The sequence below is a fragment of the Narcine bancroftii genome, chromosome 11 (assembly GCF_036971445.1).
Source record: "Narcine bancroftii isolate sNarBan1 chromosome 11, sNarBan1.hap1, whole genome shotgun sequence".
NCBI lineage: Eukaryota > Metazoa > Chordata > Chondrichthyes > Torpediniformes > Narcinidae > Narcine > Narcine bancroftii.
In genome coordinates, this window is record NC_091479.1 from 8,364,017 (window position 1) to 8,380,211 (window position 16,195).

Sequence of the window (16,195 nt, forward strand, 5' to 3'; positions counted from 1 at the left end):
TTAACCTTTACTGCCCTTTCAGCACTGAGTTAAGACCATGAGACCTAATAGCAGAAATAGGTTATTCAGCCCATCGAGTCTGCCCTGCTATTCTTTTTTTTTTTTTTTTAATTTTTTATTTTTCACACCATAAATCACAATAGCCATGATATACACTTTTTCTTTTCCACACATTTACAGTGACTTTTTCTCCCTCCCCCCTCCCTCCTCCCAAGCCACCCTCCCGTCCCCCCCCCCCCCCTCATCCATTTTAGTTATACAATCTAGGTTGCATTAATTCAGTTAGACAATGTTGTCATTCAACAAAAATACACCAGAAATTCTATTGAGTCCATTCTTTTCTTCTCTTCTCCTTCCATCAACTTAGGTAATGTTTGTTCCCGGTAGGTTTTCGCTATTGTATTTAATGTAAGGCTCCCATACTTGTTCGAATATTTCAATATTATTTCTTAAACTATATGTTATTTTTTCTAATGGAATACATTTATTCATTTCTATATACCATTGTTGTATTTTCAAATTATCTTCCAATTTCCAGGTTGACATAATACATTTTTTTGCTACAGCTAGGGCTATCTTAACAAATCTTTTTTGTGCATCCTCCAAGTCAATTCCAAATTCTTTATTTTTTATGTTACTTAGGAGAAAGATCTCTGGATTCTTTGGTATATTGTTTTCTGTTATTTTATTTAATATCTGATTGAGATCATCCCAAAATTTTTCTACTCTCTCACATGTCCAGATTGCATGAATTGTTGTTCCCCTTTCTTTTTTACATCGAAAACATCTATCAGATACTGTTGGGTCCCATTTATTTAACTTTTGCGGTGTAATGTATAGTCTGTGTAACCAATTATATTGTATCATACGCAGCCTCGTATTTATTGTATTTCTCATCGTTCCAGAGCATAACTTCTCCCATGTTTCCTTTTTTATCTTTATATTTAAATCTTGTTCCCATTTTTGTTTAGTTTTACCATTTGTTTCCTCATTTTCCTTTTCTTGCAGTTTAATATACATATTTTTTATAAATCTTTTGATTAACATTGTATCTGTAATCACATATTCAAGGTTACTTCCCTCTGGTAAACTCAAGTTGCTTCCTAATTTATCTTTCAAGTAGGATCTCAGTTGGTAATATGCCAGCGCTGTATCTCCCGTTATATTGTACTTATCTCTCATTTGTTCAAAGGATAAGAATCTACTTCCTGAAAAACAATTTTCTATTCTTTTAATCCCTTTTTTTTCCCATTTTCTAAAGGCAAGGTTGTCTATTGTAAAAGGGAGTAGCTTATTTTGCGTCAATATTAGTTTTGGTATTTGGTAATTTATTTTATTTCTTTCTACATGAATCTTCTTCCATATATTGAGGAGATGGTGTAATACTGGAGAAGTTCTATGTTGTACCAATTTTTCGTCCCATTTATATAATATGTGTTCAGGTATCTTTTCCCCTATTTTATCTAATTCTAGTCTCGTCCAGTCTGGTTTTTCCCTTGTTTGATAAAAATCTGATAGGTACCTTAATTGTGCGGCTCTATAATAATTTTTGAAGTTTGGCAATTGTAAGCCTCCTTGTTTATACCATTCTGTTAATTTGTCTAGTGCTATCCTCGGTTTCCCCCCTCTCCATAAAAATCTCCTTATTATTTTCTTTAACTCTTTGAAGAATTTTTCTGTCAGTTGTATTGGCAATGCCTGAAATAAGTATAGTATCCTTGGAAAAATGTTCATTTTAATACAGTTTATCCTTCCTATCAGTGTTAGTGGTAGCTCTTTCCAATGCTCTAAATCGTCCTGTAATTTTTTCATTAGTGGATTGTAATTGAGTTTATATAATTGGCCTAGATTTTTGTTTATTTGCACACCTAGGTATCTTATTGCCTGCGTTTGCCATCTGAATGGGGATTCCTCCTTAGATTTTGAGAAATCCGCGTTATTCATAGGCATTGCTTCACTTTTATTTACGTTTATCTTGTATCCCGACACTTCTCCATATTCCTTCAATTTCTTATATAGTTCTTTTATTGATAGTTCTGGTTCTGTTAAGTACACTATCACATCATCCGCAAACAGACTGATTTTATATTCCCTGTCTTTTATTTTTATTCCTTTTATATTATTATCTCTTCTTATCGATTCTGCTAGTGGTTCTATAGCTAGCGCAAACAATAATGGTGATAGTGGGCATCCCTGCCGCGTTGACCTGCTTAAGTTAAATTGCTTTGATACATGTCCATTTACTGTCACTTTCGCTAACGGTCCCTTATATAATGCTTTAATCCAATTAATATACTTCTCCGGTAAACTGAATTTTTGCAATACTTTGAACAAGTAATTCCATTCTACTCTGTCGAAGGCCTTCTCTGCGTCTAAAGCAACTGCTACTGCCGGTGCTTTATTTCCTTCTACTGCATGAATTAAGTTAATAAATTTACAAATATTGTCTGTTGTGCGTCTTTTTTTGATAAATCCAGTTTGGTCTAAATTTACCATTTTCGGTACCTGTTCTGCTAATCTGTTCGCTAATAGTTTAGCTATTATCTTATAATCTGTGTTTAGCAAAGATATTGGTCTATATGACGCTGGTGAGAGTGGATCTTTCCCTTGTTTTAGTATCACTGTAATTATTGCTGTTTTACATGAATCTGGTAAGTTTTGTGTCTCATCAATCTGGTTGATTACATCCAGGAGGGGCGGTATTATTAGGTCTTTAAATGTTTTGTAGAATTCTATTGGGAGTCCATCCTCTCCTGGTGTCTTATTATTTGGTAAATTTTTTATTATCTCTTGTATTTCTACTGTTCCAAATGGTTCTGTTAATTTATTTTGTTCCTCTATTTGTAGTTTTGGTAGTTCAATTTTAGTCAAAAATTCATCTATTTTCCCTTCTTTCCCTTCGTTTTCGGTTCGGTATAATTGTTCATAGAATTCTCTGAAGTTTTCCTTAATTTCTTTTGGATTATATGTAATTTGTTTGTCTTTTTTCCTTGTTGCCAATACCATTTTCTTAGTTTGCTCTGTCTTAAGCTGCCATGCTAGGATTTTGTGTGTTTTTTCCCCTAGTTCATAATATTTCTGTTTTGTCTTCATTATATTCTTCTCCACCTTATATGTTTGTAATGTTTCATATTTTATTTTTTTATCCGCCAATTCTCTTCTTTTGGTTGTATCTTCCTTTATTGCTAATTTTTTTTCTATGTCTATTATTTCCCTTTCCAACTGCTCTGTTTCCTGATTATAGTCCTTCTTCATCTTGGTTGCATAACTTATTATTTGCCCTCTAATGAATGCTTTCATTGCGTCCCATAGTATAAACTTATCTTCCACTGATTCCGTATTTACTTCAAAGTACATTTTTAATTGTTTTTCAATAAATTCTCTAAAATCCTGTCTTTTAAGTAGCATGGGGTTTAATCTCCATCTATACCTTCTTGGAGGGATGTCTTCTAGCTCTATTGCCAATAACAGGGGTGAGTGGTCCGATAATAGTCTAGCTTTATATTCCGTTTTCCTAACTCTCCCTTGTATGTGGGCTGATAACAGGAATAGGTCTATCCTTGAGTATGTTTTATGTCTAGTCGAGTAGTATGAGTATTCCTTTTCTTTTGGGTTTTGTTTCCTCCATATGTCCACAAGTTTCATTTCTTGCATTGATTTAATTATAAATTTGGTTACTTTGTTCTTCCTGTTAATTTTTTTCCCCGTTTTATCCATATTTGGATCCAAATTCAGATTGAAATCCCCTCCTATTAGTATGTTCCCTTGCGTATTAGCTACCTTCAAAAAGATATCTTGCATAAACTTTTGATCTTCTTCGTTAGGTGAATATATATTAAGTAGATTCCAAAGCTCTGAATATATCTGACATTTTATCATAACATATCTCCCTGCTGGATCTATTATTTCCTCTTCTATTTTAAATGGCACATTTTTGCTAATTAATATAGCCACTCCTCTTGCTTTTGAATTATACGATGCTGCTGTTACATGTCCTACCCAATCTCTCTTTAATTTCTTGTGCTCCAATTCAGTTAAATGTGTTTCTTGGACAAATGCTATATCTATTTTTTCCTTTTTCAGTAAATTTAGTAGTTTCTTCCTTTTAATTTGGTTATGTATTCCATTAATATTTAGAGTCATATAGTTCAGCGTAGCCATTTTATATTTTGTTTATCTTCTCTTTCCGTTTTTCCATCATTACCTTTCCTCCTTTTCCATTTCTGTTTTCTTATTTTCAACTCTTTACCAGACAACATTCCTACAACATCCAACATTTTCCTTATTCTCCTATTTCTATCTTCTTTATCCCCAATCTCCCCTTCCCCTCCTGAGTTGCCCTTTATCCCTTGTCGGACAACCACATCTCCCCTCTCCATTTGGATTTGCGAATCCACTCGCAAGCGTCAACTGATTTTGCAGTGACCGCTCTTTTCCCCCCACCCAGCCCCCCCCAGAAAAGATTTCGTTTTTTATATGTCACAAAGGTCACTCTTTTAGTTCCCTCCTTATTCTCTCTATTCCATTACCTTCCCTTATTAATTCTTGTCTATACTTTCTATGTTTTCCTCTAATTACAGATACTTTCACATATGCCCATTGTCTCTATTCACTCTTATACCTCTTTACCCGCATACATATCAATCGTGGTCATTTTTACCCTCCTTACCCGTCTTCATCCCTCAGTCTATTTTTGTCTTTACCCACATACATATCAATCGTGATAATTTTTGCTCTCATTACCCGTCTTCATCCCTCAGTCTATTTTTGTAATTGTTCTGCAAATTTTCGTGCTTCTTCTGGATCCGAGAATAGTCTGTTTTGTTGTCCTGGAATAAATATTTTCAATACCGCAGGATGCTTCAGTGTAAATTTATATCCTTTCTTCCATAAAATCGCTTTTGCTGCATTGAACTCTTTTCTCTTCTTTAGGAGTTCAAAGCTTATATCTGGATAAATGAAGATTTTTTGCCCTTTATACTCCAGTGGTTTGTTGCCCTCTCTTACTTTTTCCATTGTCTTCTCCAGTACCTTTTCTCTTGTAGTATATCTTAGGAATTTTACTACAATAGATCTTGGTTTTTGTTGTGGTTGTGGTTTAGGGGCCAATGCTCTATGTGCCCTTTCTATTTCCATTTCTTGCTGTAGTTCTGGACATCCTAGGGCCTTAGGGATCCATTCTTTTATAAACTCCCTCATATTCTTGCCTTCTACATCTTCCTTAAGGCCCACTATCTTTATGTTATTTCTTCTGTTATAATTTTCCATTATATCTATTTTTTGGGCTAGTAATTCTTGTGTCTCTTTAGTTTTTTTATTAGATTCCTCCAATTTCTTTTTTAAGTCTTCTACCTCCATTTCTGCTGCTATTGCCCGTTCTTCCATCTTGTCCATTTTTTTCCCCATTTCTGTTAAGGTCATATCCATTTTATTTATTTTCTTTTCTGTGTTGTTTATTCTTCTTCTTAAATCATTGAATTCCTGTGTTTGCCATTCTTTAAATGACTCCATGTATCCTCTAACAAGAGCAAGTACCTCCTTTACCTTGCCTATCTTTTCTTCTTCTATTTCCCTGTACTCTTCCTCTTCCTCTTCTTCTTCCTCTGGGTTGACCATCTGTTGTTTCTTTGCTGCCCTTTCCTCCTCTTCTTTCTTGTTTCTATTGTCTTCTGTGGTCTCTTCTTGCTGCAGGTGTTCTGCAGCTGTCGTTGCCGGCTGTGGAGATCGACTCCCCAGCTGGTCCCCCCTCCCGTCGGTGTGTTTTTTTGTATGTGCATCGCGCATGCGCGAGGAGTCGCGCATGCGCGGTTGCGCACTTTTACTCGGCTCTGTGAGCCATTGTTGTAGTTCTCTTTCTACCGACCTGAGGTAGTGGGGTCTTCTCTCCACAGCGGGCCTCTTCGGACAGGTAAGGCCTTCACCTTTTTCCTCCGTTGTCTTCTCTTCCTCTCTTCTTTCCGTTGATTTTGATTTTTCTCCTTTTGTCTCCATCTTCTTTCCACCTTTATACTCACTTTTCTTTAACTTGTATTTCTGTGCCTTTGTATTTTCTCTTGTTTTTCCCGACTTTTCTGGAGCGGGCTGGAGTTCACCGTCCGGCCACTACTCCATCACGTGACTCCTCCTCCGTCTGCCCTGCTATTCAATCATAAACTGATCCATTCTCCTACTTAGCCCCACTGCCTGGCCTTGTCACCATAATCTTGAGCAAGAGCCTATCAATCCCTGCCTTAAATACACCCATATGACCCGGCCTCCACAATTGCTTGTGGCAACAAATTCCAGATTCACCACCCTCTGGCCAAAGAAATTTCTCTGCATCTCTGTTCTAAGTGGACACCCTTCAATCCAGGCTTTCACTTTACAAATGAAAATCTTTTCTTCATCTCCCCTTCCATCTTTATTCCAGTTACTTTAAATCTCTGCACCTTGGCTTTTGACTCAAAAAAAAAAAAAAATTGGGTCCTTTCCATCTTATCTCGTCTACACTTAATTTTATATGCCTGAATTAATTTCTTTTCTTGGCCTTGCTTTCAAAGAAAACAAACTCAAGACTATCCAGTCTTTCATCAGAGCTGATTTTCCAGTGCTGGTGTGTTTGTGAATCCCCACCACACCCTCTCCAATGCAGATGCTTTTCTTGAAAAGGCAAACTGCTGGAGAAACTCAACAGGTCAGGAGGGAAACTTGTTGAAATGCTGCTCAGGGGAGGGGGGGGGGTGAAGAAAAACTGACTATTTCCCTCGTGGATGCTGTCTGACCAGTTGAGTTCCTCCAGCAGTTTGTCTATTGCTATAGAGACCAGCATCTGCAATCTCCTGTGTGCCAATTTACCAGTTGCTTGGAGTGAAAAATGAGTCTTGTGAGGCAAGGTTAGCAGAGCTGAGATTTTTCTCGAAGTGTAGAAGCATTAGAAGGGACTTAATAGTGGTCTATGAGATTATGAGAGGTATAGATACGATGGACAGCCAGCGCCTTTTTCCCAGGGTGGAAATAGCAAACTCTAGGTGACATTTCTACAAAGTGAAGGGAGGAAAGTTGAGGGGAGACATCAGGAGTAAGTTTTTTTTTAATAGAATTGTGGGTGCCTAGCATACCTTGCCAGGGATAGTGGTGGAGGCTGAAACATTGGGGGCATTTAACATAACTTGGGCACATGGTTGAAAGAAAAATAGAGCATTACGAGGTAGGAAGGGTTTAGTTTTTTTTGGTAGGAATATATAAGTCGGCACAACATTGAGGGCTGAAGGGCCTGTATAATGTTCTAAGTTTCATTTAATCATCTCTTCCAACTTGCTGAGTACTTGCTCTGGAAATTCTGACCTCTTGGATATCCCTAAACTCAATTGTTTCACAGCTTTCAGCTGCTAAGCCCATGTTTTGGAATCCTCTCCCTCAACCATTCCCCCACTCTTGACCCTCCACAAAACCCTGCTATCTGGACCTGGACCTGCTGTAGGGACCTGAGCGTCCTGAAGGTGATAAAGAAATGGCAGTGACTGTTGTTGAGCACTCCCGACAAGAATGTGTGCAAAATTTCAGGTCCACTACCTTTTAGAATATGGATTTGTGCAAAGGTCTAGTTTTGAATATTAACACCAGAGAATTGTCTCAAAAGGGTAGGCAATGCAGTGGAAGTAGAGGGGTCAAATTCAAGGGGCTACATGGGCTGTTCTTGCTGCTGGTAATCTGATGGCATTGGGCTTCACTACACACGGTTTTCCTTGATTCTCTGTACTTTAAAAGAGGCTGAACAGAGTCTGCTGAAATCAGAGAAGGTCGTACATGAGCTAAGGCAGGTGGAGGAGGAGACACAAGAGACAAGACAAGTGGACACCAAAATTAATTTGTCCTTGGGAAGGTATTTGCTAATGTGTGTTATTGATTTGCAGGCAAAGTCTTGGACAGAGGAGTTCTCTCAATAACTTTTGTTCACTGCTATTGCATGCTCTCCATGGTTCCTTAAAGTGGGCCCATTCATCTGAGATTACAGCAAGGGTGTTGCATATGACCCTTGCTCCTATTTCCATTTTTGGGGTTTTTGCATTGTTAATGCAACTCGAAGTCTTGCTAAGAGCAAAGCTGCTTGAAGAACTCGGCAGATGAAGCAGCATCAGTGGGAGGATAAAGCTATTGCTGCTTCAGGGTGGAACCCTTCATCAGGACAAGGATTCCAACCCGAAACATTGACAATTTTTTGTTTGTCCCTCCCACTGCTGCCTGCTTCATCTGCTCAATTTTTTTTAATTGCTCCAGATTCTAGCACCCCCAGTCTCTCAGGTTTGCAGTGACTTGCTATTTTAATGTAAAACGAAAGTGTAAGCACGAGGCCAAGACAGCAGAAGGAAACCTGCTTCCTTAACCTAAAGGGCAGAAGTGAACCAGGCGATGTTCCAACAGTTTGCCAAACTCAGACTGTCTACGATGGGATTAGAGGTGGTGGTCTGTGGCTGCTGTTCCAACATAACCACTCACTGCCGTACCTACTGAAGAGTGTGTCTGTATGGATTGGAGCAGGATCCCAGGCCTGTGGAAGTTGGATCTACTCACTGACTTTCGTCTGCTGCCTCAACCAAGGTTAAAGACTGTAATTCCTGAGAACACTGAGGCAGGCAAGGCGACCAGCCACCATTACTTCTTCATTGGGGTAAGGGATGAGTGTTAAGGCTGTGTGTTGTCGGGAGTGCCGGATGTGGGAGGTCATGGAGTCTTCCAGACTCCCGGATGTCCATATCTGCACTAGGTGTGTCAAGCTGCAGATTGTCAGGGACCGTGTTAGGGAACTAGAGCTGCAGCTCGATGACCTCAGGCTGGTTAGGGAAACAGAGGTAGTCATAGACAGAAGTTACAGCCAGGTGGTCACGCCAGGGCCACGGGAGGATGAAAGGTGGGTAACTGTTAGGAGAGGGACAAAAGAACGTAAGGTGCCGGAGACGAGCCCTGTGAATGTAACCCTCCGCAATAAGTACGCCGCTTTGAGGACTGTTGAGGGGGACATCAAGGTTGGGGGGAGTGACAGTGGCTGTGCCTCCGGCACGAGGTCGGCCCCTGTAGCTCAGAAAGGGAGGGAAAGGAAGAGGAGGGCAATTGTGGTAGGAGACTCCATAGTTAAGAGGACGGATAGGGGATTCTGCGGAAGCAGCAAGGAGAACCGGATGGTGGTTTGCCTCCCTGGTGCCAGGGTCCGAGATGTTGCTGCTCGTGTCCCAGATATCCTAAAGTGGGAGGGGCAGGAGCCAGAGGTCGTGGTACATGTAGGTACCAATGACATAGGGAGAATTAGAGAAGAGGTCCTAAAAAGTGAGTACAGGCAGTTAGGTAGGGAGTTAAAAAGAAGGACCGCAAAGGGGGTAATCTCTGGATTACTCCCTGTGCCACGTGACAGTGTGAATAGAAATAGAATGAGGTGGAGGATTAACACGTGGCTGAAGGGGTGGAGTAAGGGGCAGGGTTTTAAGTTTCTGGATAACTGGGACCTTTTTTGGGGGAGATGTGACCTGTACAGTAAGGACGGGTTACACTTAAATCCCAGGGGGACCAGAATCCTGGCAGAGGTATTTGCTAGGGCTACTCAGGATCCTTTAAACTAGAATGGTTGGGGGGAGGGAACAAAATAGTACAGAGCAGTAAGGAGAAGGTTAGAATGCAAACAATGAAAGTTTGTAGTAAGTATTTGAATATGGATGGGCAGGTGATAGAGAAGGGAAATGCTCTGGAAGAAGATGAAGGGCAATTGGCAGGAAAAGTAAATAATGTTGTTCTTAAAGATGAGGGAAAACAGGGATTAAAAAATGGGAAATCCCTGAAATTCATATATTTTAATGCCAGGAGTATTATAAAAAAGGTGGATGAGCTGAAGGTGTGGATTGATACTTGGAAGTATGATGTGGTAGCGATTAGTGAGACATGGTTGCAGGAGGGAAGTAATTGGCAACTGAATATCCCTGGGTTTCGTTGTTTTAGGTGTGATAGAGTCGGAGGGGCAAGAGGAGGTGGGGTTGCATTGCTTGTCAGGGAAAATATTACAGCGGTGCCTAGGAAGGATAGATTAGAGGGCACATCCACGGAGGCTATTTGGGTGGAACTGAGGAGTGGGAAAGGAGAGGTTACACTTGTAGGGGTGTATTATAGACCACTCGGAGGGGACCGAGACCTAGAGGAGCAAATCTGTAGGGAGATAGTAGATATTTGTGATAAGCACAGGGTTGTAATTATGGGAGATTTTAATTTTCCACATATAGATTGGGAAACACATTCTGTGAAAGGAATGGATGGGTTAGAGTTTGTGAAATGTGTGCAAGATAGTTTTTTACAACAATATGTAGAGGTGCCGACCAGAGAAGGAGCAGTGTTAGATCTACTGTTGGCAAATGGGGTGGGTCAAGTGACGGAGGTTAGTGTTGGCGAGCACTTCGGGTCCAGTGATCATAATGCCATCAGCTTCAATGTCATTATGGAAAGAGAGAAATCAGGGCCAAGGATTGAGGTTTTTGATTGGGGAAAAGCTAGATTTGAGGAGATGCGAAAGGACTTGCAGGGTGTGCATTGGGACAATTTGTTTTATGGGCAGGATGTAGTAGAGAGATGGAAGTCTTTTAAAGATCAGATTTTGAGAGTGCAAAAGCTTTATGTTCCTGTTAGGTTAAAAGGAGGGGCAAAAGGTTTGAGAGAGCCGTGGTTTTCAAGGAATATTGGAAACTTGGTTCGAAGAAAAAGGGAGGCGTACATTAGATATAAGAAGCATGGAGTTAAGGAGATGTTTGAAAGATACATTGAATGTAAGAGGAATCTTAAGAGAGGAATTAGGAAAGCTAAAAGAAGGTACGAGAAAACTATGGCAAGCAGGGTGAAAACTAATCCAAAAGAGTTCTACAAATATGTTAATGGTAAGAGGAAAGCTAGAGACAAAATTGGTCCCTTAGAAAATCAGAGTGGAAAACTGTGTGTGGAACCTAGAGAAATGGGGAGATATTGAACAGTTTCTTTTCTTCGGTATTCACTAAGGAGAAGGATATTGGGAGATGTGGGATAAAAAAAGCAAATTGGGTAAATATGGGGAATATAGAGATTACAAAAGGTGTAGTTTTAAGGCTTTTGAAGAATATAAAGGTGGATAAGTCTCCGGGACCAGACGGGATCTTCCCCAGGACATTGAGAGAAGTGAAGGAGGAAATAGCAGAGGCTCTGGCGGTAATTTTTCAAATGTCATTAGATATGGGGATAGTGCCGGAGGATTGGCGCATTGCGCATGTGGTTCCGTTATTTAAAAAGGGTTCAAGGAAGAAGCCTGGCAACTATCGGCCTGTAAGTTTGACGTCTGTGGTAGGTAAATTAATGGAGAAAATTCTTAGAGATAGTACTTATAAACATCTGGATAGACAGGGTCTGATCAGGAGCACTCAACATGGATTTGTGGGAGGAAGGTCATGTTTGACCAATCTGATTGAATTTTTTGAAGAGGTGACTAGGAATGTGGATGAGGGTAGCGCAGTGGATGTTGTCTATATGGACTTCAGTAAGGCCTTCGATAAGGTACCACATGGAAGGTTAGTTAGGAAGGTGCAGTCTTTAGGTATAAATTTTAAGATAGTCAAATGGATTGAACATTGGCTGAAAGGGAGAGGCCAGAGAGTGGTAGTGGATAATTGTCTGTCAGGTTGGAGGCCGGTGACCAGTGGTGTGCCTCAAGGATCTGTATTGGGCCCATTGTTGTTCGTTATATACATTAATGATCTAGATGATGGGGTGGTGAATTGGATTAGTAAATATGCAGACGATACTAAGATAGGTGGAATAGTGGATAATGAAGAAGGTTTTCAAGGATTGCAGAGGGATTTGGGCTGCTTAGAAAAGTGGGCTGAAAAATGGCAGATGGAATTTAATGCTGATAAGTGTGAGGTGCTTCATTTTGGTAAGAAGAATCAGAATAGGACATACGTGGTAAATGGGAGAGCATTGAGGAATACAGAAGAGCAGAAAGATTTAGGAGTAACGGTACATCGTTCCCTGAAGGTAGAAACTCACGTGAATAGGGTGGTGAAGAAGGCTTTTAGTATGCTGGCCTTTATCAATCATTGCATGGAATATAGGAGTTGGGAGGTGATGTTGAGATTGTATAAGACGTTGGTGCGGCCTAATTTGGAGTTCTGTGTGCAGTTCTGGTCGCCTAATTATAGGAAGGATATAAACAGAGTGGAGAGAATGCAGAGAAGGTTTACCAGAATGTTGCCTGGGTTTAAGCATCTGGAGTATGGGGAGAGATTGGACAGATTGGGTCTTTATTCTTTGGAGCGTAGAAGGTTGAGAGGGGATTTGATAGAAGTATTTAAGATTATGAAAGGGATAGACAGAATGGATGTGGATAGACTATTTCCGTTAAGAGGAGGAAAGTTTAAAACAAGAGGACATGAGTTAAGAATTAAGGGGCAGAGGTTTAGAGGTTACATGAGGGGGAACTTCTTTACTCAGAGAGTGGTAGCTGTGTGGAATGATCTTCCGGGAGAAATAGTGGCGGCGGAGTCAATTGTATTATTTAAGAAAAGGTTGGACAGGTATATGGATGAGAAGAAGATGGAGGGTTATGGGCATTGTGCAGGGAGGTGGGACTAGAAAGGGGTGTTTGGTTCGGTGCGGACTAGAAGGGCCTAATGGCCTGTTTCCGTGCTGTAATTGTTATGTTATGTTAATCCTGTTAACCTTCTACAGGAGCTCTATCGTGAGCTTCCTGGCTGGCTGCATCAGAGTGTGGTACAATTGCTGTAGAGCAGGGATCCCCAAACCTTTTAGACCATTGACGCCTTCATGGAATCCTTGATCCCTCATAGACCTCCAGGCATGTACAAAATAAATAAATAAATAGAATGAAGTCAACGTGCAGTGAGGGAAACTGCATGCCATATGCATGGTGTCTGGGCCTCCCAGCAACAACCCAAACTTTGTTGCCACCCCAGTTGCCAAGTAACAAATCTGTCAATTCAGCAAACAAGTGATTTTAAAAAAAAAAACTTTTGATTCTGGCTGGAAAGAGGCCAAACGGAACTGGGTCCAAGTTTTCAGAATTGGCGTCGGTGACTCCATTCTCAACATCTGGTGTGGTGCTGTCCGCATCAAAGAAGTGACCTAGGGCTCTCAGGCAGGAGCGAGTACCTCCGACTCTACAATTCTATTGACCCCCAAAAGTTCAATTGACTCTTTTCCCCCCCCCCACTCCTGCCATTTATTGACCCCCCCTGGCATTTTTCAACCCCTTGGATAGTCTCATTGACCACTTTGGAGACCCCTACTGTAGAGCATTGGATTAGAGGTCAATCTATAGGACCATAAGAGCAGCAGAGAAGATCACTGGGGCCTCCCTCTCCACATCAACATGATCTATTGGTATTGTTCATTGAGGACCCCTACCATCCTGCACACAGCATCTGCTCCCGTCAGGGAAGAGATCCAGGAGGATCAGAGCCAGCACGACCAGGCTGAGAAACAGCTTCTTCCCACAGGCATTAAGAATGCTGAACGACCTGCTCAGACAAACCCTCTGAGTCTCTACTATTTATTAAACAATATTTATACCTGTATAGCCAGACAGAATATGTATAATTTGTCTGGATGTGTGTTTGCATATTCTTGCACTGAGGATTGGAGAATGCTGTTTTGTCAAGTTGTACTTGTACAATCGGATGATAAATAAACTTGAACCAGTTACCGCCCAGTTAGGACACTCTCCAGAGTTTGGGTGTGTGGGCCACTTGCGGATAATTGAAAGTTGATGCTCTTCAGAATTATTTAAAAGCTGCAAAAGTGGATTAGAAATCTGGGATTTAAAAATTTGAAATAAACTTTCTCTGTAGCCTCTGCAAACCCAACAAGGTGAGCTTCATGATGCAGCAATTTTTGTTGTTGGATTCATAAACCACCAACTGACCTTTTGAGTTGGGCTGTGGACATCAGATACAGTAACGGATAGCACTATTAACACCAGCCTTGGTGATGGATTGGTCTTCAGCCCGATCCAAATTGCTTAGTTCAAAGTGTTTCCAGGATAACAACTTTTAATTTTAGTCCAGCCTTCTGCACAGGGAGAGATTCATTAAAGTGTTGGGCAAATAGAAAGTTATTTTTAGAGGGGGGAGAGGGACTCACAGTTTCACTAACGCCTGTGAACCATCAGTTGGCACCTTCACAAAATCCCGTTTGCAAGAAGTAGAAGGTTAGGGAAAGATCGTGCAGATGTATTCAAAATGGAACAGTATTGGAAAGATTAGGCTGACCACGTGCTTGGTGTCTAGAGGATACAACAGTTGGTACAATAGTCTTGCCCTATTTTGCTATCTGGAACACACTGCTGGTTCAGCAGCGGGCTTTGAAAGGAATTCAACATACGGCAGGTCCTCATTTGACTTTGATAATTTTTTGGAAAGTGCTACTTCAAGTGAAACGATGTTAAACAAAACCAAATTTATATTGCAGTAAAATACCGTGGTTTTTAATTTTTTTTTCTCATCAACATTGTTTCCTTCATGGTCGTTTTACTATAATGTTATTCAAGGACTTGCTGTATCCTTTAGCAAAGGAAAACTTGCTGAACTGGTGAAAGAGCAGTGTTTAATTGGAGAGCTGACAGAGGCATGAATGGGCACAGTCAGAGTATGTAACATGAAGTGCATTCTCCTGAGGTAGGAGTACAAGAAGCTAAGTTTAACACAAATAGCAAACCTTTTTAGAACAGCTCCCTTGGTGACTGCAGTAAACTTAGCCTAGGAAACCAAAAGGTCACGGTTTGATTCCTGGTCAGTGTTGGGTGACATGATTGCATTTCAAGAAAGACTGGGTAGGATAGCCCTCCAGATGTGGGACAATGCAGGCAAGACCCACCCCACCGGCCTTTCATTCTGTTTAATTATTCATTTTTTGATGAGGGTGCGCATGGTCTCTGCTTTACATACCTTGTGCAGCTGACAATCATCAACTTGCTACCTGAGTGGTAACACATGAACATTCAGTTCTGGTCACCTCATTGCTGGAAGGATGTGGAAGCTATGGAGAAGGTGCAGAGAAGATTAACTAGGACGGTGGCAGGATTGGAGAGGGTGCCTTACAAGGCAAGGATAACAGAGGTAGGGCTTTTTTTATTTAGAGCAAAGAAGGCTGAAAGGGGATAGGTCTACAAGATATTTAGGGGCATTTTGATAGGGTGGACAGCAAGTATCTTTTTCCCAAGAGTAGCAAATTATACGACATCTGTATAAGTCAAGGGGAGGAAAGTTTAAGGGAGACATCAGGGATAAGTTTTTACAAGATTAATGGGTGACCGGAATGCTTTGCCAGGGGTGGTGGTGGAGGCTGGTACAATAGGAACATCTAAAAAAAAGTTTGTGGATACAAGAAAAATAGTGGGAAATGGGTGCAAGGTCAGGAAGGATAAGTTTGATATGTAGGTTTCTATTGGCTGCACAACATCGTGGGCTGAAGGGCCTGTACTGTTCTATGTTCTCTCAATCATTAGGCATCATAAAGGGTGCCTGGTGCTGAATACAATTCCAGAGTCATTTCCTTCAGTGAGGAGGGTGTTCTTTGTCACAGATTAAAACATAATTTAATGCTAATTTCGTTTTTATTTTTCTGCTTTAACAACTGATCAATCTGGACAGGTGATCTCGAGATAGGAATTCGGATTGTCTTGTGTTCGCCAGGATGTTTAAATTCAAGTAAATCTGGATTTTAAAATGCCATTCGTAATTGTGCCCACAAAACTACTGGATTTTCAGTGAAACCCGTCTGGCTCACACAATGTCCTGAGGCAGGATTTCAACCTGAAACATTAACTTTTCACATCTCTCCTTGAATGCTGCTTGAGTTTTCACGTTAAGAAGTGTGCAAGTGGACTTTTAAAATGACAGAACGCCTTCAAAAAATCCCAGAGAGCAGCATAAAGTAACATCCTCACTGAGTCATTGTGCCTTAATATTCCTGACCCACTGCAAAGTTCCACACTCATCCACCTGGCCAGTTCACATATACACCATTTCTTTGTTCACGTGACTCTTTTGTCCTACTTTTGAGTGCAACCTATAAACAGTGCCTCATTTTTCAACATTAATGGAATTCCCTCTTCCAGATTGTACATGTGCAGAAAGGTATAATCTCTGAGTGAGCAGCCAGAAGGAGCACTGTCCAACTCCATGTAAGATAAATAAGTGAG

At 40.7% G+C, this 16,195-nt stretch overlaps 1 protein-coding gene across 1 annotated transcript in view; it reads left to right on the plus strand.

Annotated features, from left to right (window-relative positions):
- ttc23 (tetratricopeptide repeat domain 23) overlaps nucleotides 1-16,195 on the plus strand; it is a 108,426-nt gene that overhangs the window by 49,648 nt on the left and 42,583 nt on the right. Inside the window, exon 6 of the mRNA XM_069902236.1 lies at nucleotides 7,739-7,861. Within this exon, the coding sequence (XP_069758337.1) occupies nucleotides 7,739-7,861 (123 nt within the window). The remainder of the gene's footprint in view (nucleotides 1-7,738; nucleotides 7,862-16,195) is intronic.